We start from the raw sequence: 12,236 nt of genomic DNA, 5'->3' as shown, positions 1-12,236 counted from the left end.
AAAGAAAAATAAAAAATATATATATATATAAATACAATTAGGGAATTAGGGAAACAACATCTTTAAATGTACAGCTGGACTCTCAACAAAAACATTCATGCAGTAGTTGATGACCGTAATGGGTCACAAAAATCAAGCAAACTGTACTGAACACAAACGCAATGGTTTTTTAAAAAGTGCTTTGGTTGTTTTGATGTAAGTAGTGGAAATTCTATTTATTTGAAACCTCTCAATATAACAACTAACTATATACTTACACTGGAGTAAATTTTACATATAGAAAGTTTGTTTTTTAGATGTACAACTAATTGGGATCTAGATTTTCTGGATCAAAACTATCCACCTAACTATAGTTGAATGAAAATGATGATCAGAATAGGTTTTCCGTTTTTAAAAACCCAATTCAAACATATAATCCTTTCCAATTGGAGTAATCCAATTGGATAACTTTCGAAAAACAGGCCACTGCTGTGTTAGTTATGTAACCTAGTCTCCATGATTCTTCTGTTATTTCCCCAGAAACTCTAACTGAATATTTATATTCTTTATGGGGGAAAGACACAGATGCTATTTTGGGCATGAGTATAATAATGCTTTCCAAGGACCAAGCAATGCAATGCAGCAAGCAATAGAATTGCTTGCAACATGTCTTTGAATTACTAAATATATATAAGCATCAGGATGTGGCCATGAAGTAATATTTTACAGTGATATTAGCACTACAGCTAATAGGCCTCATTTAAGCATAGTGTAATTCAAATACCCCACAATATCTTGAATGACATAATCATCAGACATAATGTAACCTTGCCTGGGACCTGAAGATAACTGTTGGTCATGACACTCAGGTTTGAAAGTAGGCTTTTTTCAATGTTTTTGTTTCCATTCAGATGGTTTACCAAGGGACCTGATTACAGTGCCATGGTCATTATTCTGATTTATTTTCCAGTAGGCTATGGCTGTGATGTAAAAATCCTTACTGGGTTGTTTAAACCTTAAATTATGATTGGCTAAAAACTTGTGATATAGCCCATAAAACACAGGTACGACACAAGAATAAATGTGTACTGTTGTAATTGCGTTGGTAACTAGTTAGCAACAAAGCTCATCAGGGTGTTGCGGTATATAGCAAATATACCATGGCTGAATGGTTGTGTCCAGGCACTCCAAGTCGTGTTGTGCTTAAGAACAGCCTTTTGGTCTTTTATCACCTTTTTGCTTAATTATTCCATGCCCATCCATCCGCTACCAGCCGTCACACATAACCTAGACTGCTGCACATGTGGTTGTCGCTTTTCATTTCTCATGTTTGATTATTCCATTGAATCCCAGAGCAATCTATGAATGTAACCGCAAGCATGAGAACACTGAGCAGTAAAAGTTAAACGCTAAAATGTAATACTGAAAACCCAGCCACACATTTAGGACTTGGCTGCTACATCTATGTTGGTATAATGTGACTGTAATTATGTTTATCATAACTTTTCATTGATAGAATAAACTAGTTAAAGGTAATATAATTTCAAAAACTCATCAGGCATGAATCATATTTACCAAGCATGAAATGGTGTTCAGGGCGCGCAAATGGGAGCTCGTTGGGCCTCCGCGTGCACAGCTGACTACGCCGGCAAAATCAGTCAGCATTTATTGGACAGCGGGGGGCTCCGGCAACTACAGACCAATGATAACAAACTGCGAGCATCAGCGGCGTTTGTGTGATATTTCGGGGATTTCGCGAGGTGTTTGGTACGGTCTCAGAGTTTTAGAACAACGGATTAACGTTGGATGATATTCTGGTTTATCGGTAAGGCACGAGGATTTCCCCCGTGATAAATCAGCATGGATTGGACAATATCAGATGTCACTTTGGGAAGAATTGAGAGGTAGGCTATGCCATCTTATTAGTCAATACAATTATATAAATACAACAAAATAGATGCATTATTTTATGTTCTTGAGGGTTCGTATGTGCAGATATTTATGCATTAAAAGCTAACATCCTAAATTGATTCGGATATATTTTGCACTGAAAATATGCAAAACAACAATGTTCTATTACGTCAGCAATATATGGATTGTGCTGGTTTGAAAGCTAGGCTAAATGAAAAGTGTTGTAATCGTAAATGTTTTAGTTAACGTTTTTATATTTGTATGCCTAAACTGACAGCTGTTAATATTTGGGAACCTCCATGATTTATATGTACTTAATATTCCTATTTATAATCACAGTTAGTTGCACACACCGACATATTCAAAATAATTTGCATTCTCATACAGATTTGTATGAAATATTTTGAGTAAAATAGGGGATTACCTAAAACCTATCATACGCTGGCACCGTGAGCTTATACACTTAGGTCAAACTGTTTCAATATTGTAACAGTATTAACTAACGCAATATCAGTAAAGGGGAGGTTTTGGAACAGGGGGCTGTATTTGCCTAACCCAAGGCCATTAGATCTCTGATGGACTTTGACCTGGTCTGATCTTCTGGCTAATCTTGAAACCCAATGACCAAATGTTTGCAGGATGGCGTGCTCTACCAGCCTACATGTCAGCATATTCCCCTTATCCCTGTTGACGTCGTCAGGGTCTTTATCAGTCATTCAATCAGTCAATCCATTGATTGGATTATATCTCCGTATGACTGAACACTCCACTCCCCTAGTGATTTTAAATGGAATATATCAGTTAGTAAACTACTGTAAGTAATGCTTGCGTTTTGACAGTTGTCTAATATTAATAATGTGAGCCTTGTGCACTTGTCATCATAGCGAATTCCTCATGACAGCGCTATGGAGCTCCACACACTGGAACTGTTAAAGGCTCTTATTAACAGCTTGTAAAAACGTGACAGTTGATTAGACAGTAGGCTCTATCAACACAGGGAAGACAGTATCAGTAACATAGTATCTCTATCTGTTTCTAATCAGTTGTCTCAACGCACTCTGTCTGGATTTCATTCACTACAGATGGCCAGAGACTGAGCTCAACTCAGAAAAGCACATCAACTACCCTCCTCATATCAAATGTGTGTATGCATGTGTACAGAAACCCAGATAGTGGTTCTTGGCATGCATGTTACTGTATACTGTATGAAAATTAATAAAGATTAAGGCTGACAGTTTTAAGGCAACTAGAAACATTTAGAAGTTTAACAAACTCCCCATCCTATTGGGCATGGCTGCCTTACGCTGGACCAGTTGGCATGGATCAGTTGTGAAGCCAAAACTGAACCATTCTGTCCTGGGCCATGAGATTCCTTATGGCAGGTCTGCTCCATGCCATTTGTTGAGCAAACATACAGTCCTATCGGGTCTTATTGCCGTTTAATTGTAAGCTGAGGCAACCTCAATGCTGGCTTGCAATCTGATGTGTAGCTCCGATTTGGAATCCGGCCAGAGGGAGGATATCCAGCAATATGAATCACACACAACATGCATCAGATTGACTGCCTGGGTAGGGAAGATTTATTATCGAGATTACCTAAATCATATAAACAGAAACAGCCTTCTCAGTAGAAAAACAGTTACTAACAGATTGGATTAGTTCAGAAACATTTACCGTTGGGATATTTGTTCAAGTAGCATATGGTTAATCAACCAATCCACGTACAGGTAATGCAATAATACAAAAGGATTGAAACAAGCAGTTAAAAAAAAAACAAGTTCATCATAACAAACGTTCAAACATTTGCTCAATATGTTATAATTCTAAATTCTAACCAAATCACATAATGTTAATTTGTAGTATACATTTAAGGAAATCACACTGTTGAGAAACTACCCTCTGTATGCAAACTTATTTCTTGAGAAGAGTATATCTGTGTGAACAGGAATGTATCTCTTAGACTACTGACAAAAAGATACGGTGACCAGCTTTTTATTTCATTGCTAATGTCTAGCCTAATTTCAAATTCAGGGTTTGACAGATATGAACAAGCTAGTATGACAATATGAGGTATGCTTATTGTCGACCTGTGACCAGAATGGGCTGAGTGATAGTGGCAGAGAGACATGTTCTTTTTACTGGTAATTAGACTGATTTCTTAGGCACACAGCAAGCCTCCATACCTGTCCATAGAGAGTAATGTGGGGTCGTTTCAGTGAGATGTTGTTCGTGGTTATGTTCACTTAAAAGACACAACTGGGTCCCAAAAGGCACTCTTTTCAAATTGCCCCAAACATCGACTCAGAACCATGAGAAAACGTAAAATCTCCAACGTAAAACCCAAATGCACCATGTCAGATTGTTACATTTTAGATTTTACCATGCCTAATTATGAAGGGTGAATGAGGCGGAGGAAGAAAATGTCAGTTAACATGCTACACAACTTTTTGTAGCCAAATATGTTTCATATTTGAGACATCTGGATATTGGAAAAGAGTAGGGTCTGTTCAAGTTTCCATGCTTACATGTCTCTCAATCCCTCGACCCTCTCTAAGCTTATCTGACGGTACATGCCAAAAATAAACTTCAATGTTATTTAAATGATTATGTAAGATAAGGAACCTTCTCTCTGTCGTTAGCCCCCTGTCTCACAGCACCCTGTCTCTTCGACTCCAGCTATATTATCCAGCTACAAAGCCTTAAATGTTATTGTTGTGTTTCCAAGTTGCATCAAGTGACCTCCAACTGAGGTTCCCTGAGAACAAAATTGAGAACACCTGACTGAGTTTGTCAACTGTTCTCAATTAACACCTAATACTTGAGTCCCTCAGAAGACGCTGTCTCCTGTAACTTTCCCCATGAACAACATAGAGTTAGGTCCGGAAATATTTGGACACTGACACAATTTTCAGAATTATGACTCTGAATGCCACCACAATGGATTTGATATGAAACAACCGAGATACAATTGAAGTGCAGACTTTCAGCTTTAATTCAAGGGGTTGAACATAAATATCGTATGAAACGTTTAGGAATTGAAACCATTTTCATACGCAGTCCCCTTATTTCAGGGGCTCCAATATAATTGGACAAATTAACACATTCATAAATTAAATTTTCATTTTTAATACTTTGTCGAGAATCCTTTGCAGGCAATGACTGCTTGAAGTCTGGAATGCATAGACCTCACCAAACGCTGGGTTTTTCCTCTTTTGTGATTCTTCAGTTGTTGTTTGTTTCTTAAGTTTTCACTTCAGCAAGTGAAATGCATGCTCGATTGGGTTGAGGTCAGGTGATTGACTCGGTCATTGCAGAATATTCCACTTCTTTGTCTTTGGGTTGCTTTCACAGTATATTTTGGTTCATTGTCCATCTGTAAAGTGAAGCGCCGTCCAATCAACTTTGCTGAATTTGGCTGAATCTAAGCAGACAATATATCCCTATACACTTCAGAATTTATCTTGCTGCTTCTGTCTTCTGACACATCATAAATAAATACTAGTGAACCAGTGCCATTGGAAGCCATGCATGTCCATGCCATCACACTGCCTTCACCGTGTTTTACAGATGATGTGGTATGCTTCAGGTCATGAGCCATTCCAAGTCTTCTCCATACTTTTTTCTTCCCATCATTCTGGTACAGGTTGATCTTAGTTTCATCTGTGCAAAGAATGCTGCTCCAGAACTGGGCTGACTTTTTTAGATGTTTTTTGGCACAGTTTATTCTGGCCTTTCTATTCTTGAGGCTTATGAATGGTTTGCACCTTGTTGTGAACCCTCTGAATTTGCTCTTGTGAAGTCTTCTCTTCATGGTAGACTTGGATAATGATATGCCTACCTCCTGGAGAGTGTTCTTCACTTGGCTGGATGTTGTGAAGGGGTTTTTCTTTACCATGGAAAGGATCCTACGATCATCCACCACTGTTGTCTTCCGTGGACGTCCAAGAATGGCCTGTTTCACTTGCATTGAGAGCTCCTTTGACTGCATGTTGTAGGTTCACAGCAACAGCTTCCAAATGCGAATGCCACACCTGGAATCAACTCCAGTCCTTTTACCTGCTTCAACTATGAAGAAATAACGAAGGAGTACTTCAAACCTGTCCATGAAACAGCTTTTCAATCAACTGTCCAATTACTTTTGGTCCCTTGAAAAAGAGGGGGCTACATATTAAAGAGCTGTGATTCCTAAACCCTTCCTCCAATTTGGATATGAATATACTCAAATTAAAGGTGAGAGACTGCACTTTAAGCCTATATTATTTTACTGTAACTTGAATACATTTTGGTAAACAGCCAAAATAACAAATTTTGTGTCAGGGTCCAAATATTTCCAGACCTAACTGTACATTTTAGATAAACCTGACTGACACTCATTGCACAAAAAGAGCTATTTGCAAACCACACCCGGGAAAATTATAACAAGCTGGTATTTGAATGATCACTAAAAGAGCAAAGAACCATTTTGTGAACTGCAAATAACCACTGAAGAGCTTGACGGGTTCGCTTGAGTCATGATTCGACATAGAACCATGTCCCTTCCAAAAGAGTCCCTGATTATGAAGTGTGTTGATGTCAATGTACTGGTGTGTCGTACAACTCCAGGAAATGAATATGTAGGGACTGGATCCAGATCTGAGCCAGATACTAGAGTAGTACAGCTCTGGTTCTAACTGTAATGTTTGATGGCACCATCACTGTGAGTCCTCACTCTTCCGCATCTACAATAGGAAGTTGTTCTTTTTCTGGAACTTTTTGGTGACTCAGGCCTTTCTGTCTGCCTGTGGGTCATAGCAGATGGTCCAGGGCAGCTGTTTAAACACGGTTGGAGAGGTGATGAGGGTAGGAGTGGTACTAGGGGAGAGAGATTGGCAGAGACAGAGGGAGGAGGAGGAAGGAGAAGAGGGGTTAGAGCAGGGGTTCCCAAACTTTTATGGCCGACGACCCCATTTCGATATCTAAAAATTCTCGTGACCCCAACTATGTGAAGAAAATGTATATCATTTGTTTTGTTTTATTTGAGGCTATGAGAGTCGATTGTAAAACATTCTCCTCCGGCCCCCATTTTCATATCAGGTGACCCCACATGGGGTCGCTACCCCTAGTTTGGGAACCTCTGGGTTACATTAATTATATGTTTCACTAGCGCCAGACAAACACCTTTTACTCCCTCTCTCTCTCTTTCTCTCTCTCTCTCTCAGCTGCTCATGGAAGGAGGGAGACAGTGTAAATACCATAGGAGGTGAAGTGACACATGTTGGTTGCAAAACATAGTTAAACTGGTATGACAGATAGACAGAGGGTAACAAATTATGTGGAGGAGTGGGTGGGGGGGGGGGGGGGGGGGCAGAGAGACAGTGAGTGGGCAGATATAATACTGTAGAGAGGGTGGAGAGACAGACAGGAAGTGAGTTTTCCATAATATCCATAATCTAATCCCACACCTACCTGTCTCCTACAGAGAGTCAACACATTTACTGAATATCTGGTATTTTAGGGATTTAGGAGAGACTTTCTGACTCCAAGCACTCATACCTTCAGAATGTTTACCTCCCTCATATAGCTATTCCCCTGACATCATCCACATTTTTTATAAAATATTGACCCGCTCTGGTGTTTTGGTTCAAACCAGTACCTAGTTCTTGTCCACGGTTCGATCAGCACATTATCCTAGTTTCTAAAATTCTGGTTTCTTGACATACATAACACTCAAAGGTCAATAGTCTTTTTGAGCAGTATTTTGTAAGGTATGCCTTGAGCAACGCCACACATCTTTCACCTGCGTGTGTGTGACTCAGAGGGAGCAATGCAAAGAGCAGTGTGTTCAGGTGAAGGAGATGATATCCTGATCCCCTGTTTTAGCTGCTGTCTGCCTGCCTGAACATGTCTGTTTCGCACACACTCTCATACCCACAGACATTTGTTTTTCTGCCTGCATGGGGAACTGAGATCTTACACTGACCCAGAAATCTATTTTACGTATTTCCTAGCCCTAAACATAACCCTACCCCTAAACCTAACCCTACCCCTTAACCTAACCCTAGCCTTAATTATACCCTTCCCCTAACCTTAATCTTAGTAACCCAACTTTTATTTAGCCTTAATGCCTAACCCTAGATGTAATTGGTAATGCCTAAACCTAAAAGTAACCTCAATTCTAACACTATGCCCTATTGTTTTTCCCTAAATCTAACACCTGTGCCAGAAATTTCATTTTTCTTCATGGGGACTCACCAAATGTCCACACAATTTCCACTTTCTCAGCCTTTTGTGCACATATGGGGACATCAAGTTGCCATAGGCGCACAAAAACCATGCCAAACGTTCAGGTGTCTTCACACTGCTATTTTCCCCAACCAAAAGTTGAGACAAAAATGCCAAAGGGCGAAAAGTCGAGTGACAGTTTCAATGCAGGAAGGCCCTGGGCGGGCGTACACACACACACACCCACACACACAACACACACATACTGCCTTACACTGAAGCGCCTGTTTGGTGGGGAGCATGCTGGAACAGATCTGTCTTTCATGAAGTGCATACCTACCTCTTCCTACTGCTCTCTCTTTCTGTCTCTCTGTGCTTGCACCTTTGCTCTGGTGCTGTTTACCTCTACTCCTCCCAGTGTGTGTGGAGAGGACCTCTGTGTTTGCCTGGAATACTGTCTCTTTCTGGCTGGCCTCCCACGTGAAATGACAGGCTGGAGCCCCGTGTCCTCAGGGAACTCTGTGGCCAAACAGCCTGACTGTAGTCTCTAGTTCGGGGCTATGGATTGGAACTGCATAGGCTCTTACTAAGCACTGAAGTGGCTATTGAGGAGATTCTACTGCTCTGGAGAAATATTATGGAAAATCATTGCGCTTGAATCCTGCTTTATCCGTCTGTTTTATTTTGATTCACTGTGAACTGTTGGCACTCTGGTTCAGCATGGAGATGAGTGGATTTCTTTACAGGGGCAGGTAAGTTTTTTAAGGGCTGCCAACCATGTCCTTGTGGTCTAAACTGAATTAATTTGTGTGATGAGTCATGATGATCAAAGAAAAACTAAACTTTTTTTTTGATGGTCTGTACTTGAGAGATTGGATAGGTTTCTGTTTTCTTTGGAAGGTGTTGATCAAAAGACATAGTTAACGAGCTGTTTATTAATAATGAATCAATCAATCATCACTGGAGAACAGACACATCCGGTCAGATCAAATCAGAGTGTGTGTTAGTTAATCATTGATCACAACCGTGATTGGATGATTCCTTTCCTGGAGGAAGTTTAATGAGAAGTAGCAAACATTAGTGGCAACAATAGAAATCTGACTAAATTGGATGTAATCATGAAGAGGGACTGAAGTGAACTCATTGTTTTGACCACCAGTGTTGATGGCTCTGGTTCTTTCTGTTGTTCCCCAGGACAGGTGCTTGTGAGTAGGGGCAGTAAACAATCCCTGCTGTTGCAGTGCTGGCCTGGTGGTCTGTCTCAATGGTTATTGGGGTTATTCCACAGTTAGAACACACATTCAAACACACACACATGCGTGTGCATGCACGCTCAGATGCTGACTGTATTGGCCGGTTATCCTCACAGGCTCTGACTACCCAGCATTTTGCGGTGCTTGGGTCATTGTTTGAAAGAGTATGCCTTGTCATTTGTCTCTACACAGTGCTGCTCACTCTGATGGTCACTCTGGTCATTCTGTCCAGGGCCTAGATCACTGTAGTCATTCTGTCCAGGGCCTAGATCACTGTAGTCATTCTGTGCAGGGCTTAGATGATCACTGTAGTCATTCTGTCCAGGGCCTAGATCACTGTAGTAATTCTGTCCAGGGCTTAGATCACTGTAGTCATTCTGTCCAGGGACTAGATCACTGTAGTCATTCTGTCCAAGGCTTAGATGATCACTGTAGTCATTCTGTCCAGGGCTTGATGATCACTGTAGTCATTCTGTCCAGGGCCTAGATCACTGTAGTCATTCTGTCCAGGGCTTAGATGATCACTGTAGTCATTCTGTCCAGGGCCTAGATCACTGTAGTCATTCTGTCTAGGGCTTAGATCACTGTAGTCATTCTGTCCAGGACTTAGATGATCACTGTAGTCATTCTGTCCAGGGCCTAGATCACTGTAGTCATTCTTTCCAGGGTCTAGATCACTGTAGTCATTCTGAGCAGGGCCTAGATCACTGTAGTCATTCTGTCCAAGGCTTAGATGATCACTGTAGTCATTCTGTCCAAGGTCTAGATCACTGTAGTCATTCTGTCCAGGGCTTAGATGATCACTGTAGTCATTCTGTCCAAGGCCTAGATCACTGTAGTCATTCTGTCCAGGGCTTAGATCACTGTAGTCATTCTGTCCAGGGCCTAGATCAATGTAGTCATTCTGTCCAGGGCTTATATCACTGTAGTCATTCTGTCCAGGGCCTAGATCACTGTAGTCATTCTTTCCAGGGCCTTGATCACTGTAGTGATTCTGAGCAGGGTCTAGATCACTGTAGTCATTCTGTCCAGGGCTTGATCACTGTAGTCATTCTGTCCACTGATCACTGTAGTCATTCTGTCCAGGGCTTAGATCACTGTAGTCATTCTGTCCACTGATCACTGTAGTCATTCTGTCCAGGGCTTAGATCACTGTAGTCAATCTGTCATTCTGCAGTTAAATAACGCTGGGTGGGGGTGACCATATGTCACAAGATTGGTTGGAGCTGTAAAACACAGAATCCCTATAGGGCTTTTATTTACTTGGTGTGCAAAGAGATTATTTGGAGGGGCTATTAGGAGCCTCTAGTGATACTCTGATCCTTACTCACTCATAGTGTCATTTACAAGCCTCTTCACTCCATTAAATGACTGTTCACAACTCAAATAGTGGCTTCTGGTGTTTGACCAAATGTCTCCCATTGAATGTTCTATTAGCGTAGGACCTTTTATTGTGTTTTTTAGTTTTTTTTAACATGCCTTATTTACTGACACCTAGAACACACATTGAGCAAGAGGTCTATAAACAGCACAGATAATGAACTACATCACTGTTTTAAACTTTTATTCTACATGACAAATTTGTGGAATATATTTAACTTCCTCAATAACTGAAAGGAATTAGTGCTGTCAAACTATTAAAATAATCACAGTTAATCACTTAATCTTGTGTAGTTAATTGTGATTAATCACAATATTAGAATGTGTTCAGATTTGGTTATAAATACACATTTTTCCTAAACTATGGACAGTGTTTTACTTTAAATTAAATAACTGTTGGAGCTGTCTTTTTCCAAGTCAGTCCATTAGACGAAATGTTTCACATCAGATTTAGACAATAACTGATAGCATCTATTAAGGCACCAATTACAATAATTGCTATGTTGCAGTAAGCTACAGTATAAACATATATCAGCCTCTCATATCTGGGATTACATTCAACACTGAATCACACCTAAGCTTTTCAGCGTATTGTCCTTTGATGTTTAGGCTAAGATGTGGTTAGAACACAGTTCAGGTGGGGGCCTGCAAACATTAGCTTTCCTGATGGATGATTGGCCACAACCAAATACTTGTCTTTATTAAACAATTGCCAATTGAAATGAAATGCACAAGTTTATGTATTTGAATATGCATAGGAATAAGGTAAATACAGTGGCTAAAGATGTTTAACTACAACCCCGTTCCCAAAAAAGAAAAACAGAATGCATTGATGTGCAAATCATTTTTACACTATATTCAATAGAAAATAGTAAAAGACAACAATTTAAATGTTGAAAATGAGAATTGTTATTGTTTCTTGAAAAATATTGTTATTGTTTCTCGAAAACCAATATTGGATGGCCGTGATCTTCAAGCCCTCAGGCGGCACTGCATTAAAAACAGATATGTTTCTGTAGTGAACATCACTGCATTGGCTCAGGATCTCTTCCGTAAACCATTGTCTGTGAACACAGTACTTTGCAGCATCCACAAATTCAAGTTAAAACTCTATCATGCAAAGAAGATACCATGTATAAACAAGATCCAGAAATGCTGCTCTGGGCCCGAGCACATTTAAGATGGACTGAGGCGAAGTGCAAAACTGTTCTGTGGTCTGACAAACCAAACATTTTAGATTATTTTCAGTAGTCAGGAGCTGTGTCCTTCAGGATAAAGAGGAGCGGGACCATCCAACTTGTTATCAGCGCACAGTATTTTTCCAGTAACAATAACATTTCTCAGTATGAACATTTGGTAGGTTTTCTTTGTACAATTTTAATTCTGCTATTAGAATATATTTCAGTTGAAATGTGACTGGCAACAACATTAATGCTTCGCTTGCCCCAGAAAAACATTAAATAATGATAAGTTACCATGCTACCAGTAAGTTGTGAGCAGATTTATTTGCGC

At 40.1% G+C, this 12,236-nt stretch overlaps 1 protein-coding gene across 2 annotated transcripts in view; it reads left to right on the top strand.

Annotated features, from left to right (window-relative positions):
• The first annotated feature begins 1,666 nt into the window (after nucleotides 1–1,666).
• Nucleotides 1,667–12,236, top strand: part of pde4dip (phosphodiesterase 4D interacting protein) — a 78,648-nt gene continuing 68,078 nt past the window's right edge. The window contains exon 1 of one of the 2 annotated variants that reach the window (XM_010872511.4): nucleotides 1,667–1,883. In XM_010872511.4, coding sequence (XP_010870813.4) covers nucleotides 1,840–1,883 — 44 coding nt within the window. In that variant the 5' untranslated portion in view covers nucleotides 1,667–1,839. Of the gene's footprint in view, nucleotides 1,884–8,436; nucleotides 8,844–12,236 lie in introns of those variants that run through there. The other variant, XM_010872512.5, reaches the window with a different exon arrangement.

The sequence above is a fragment of the Esox lucius genome, chromosome 8 (assembly GCF_011004845.1).
Source record: "Esox lucius isolate fEsoLuc1 chromosome 8, fEsoLuc1.pri, whole genome shotgun sequence".
Lineage (NCBI taxonomy): Eukaryota > Metazoa > Chordata > Actinopteri > Esociformes > Esocidae > Esox > Esox lucius.
Note: the sequence above shows the minus strand (reverse complement) of the source record. Positions and strands in the feature narration are given on the sequence as shown.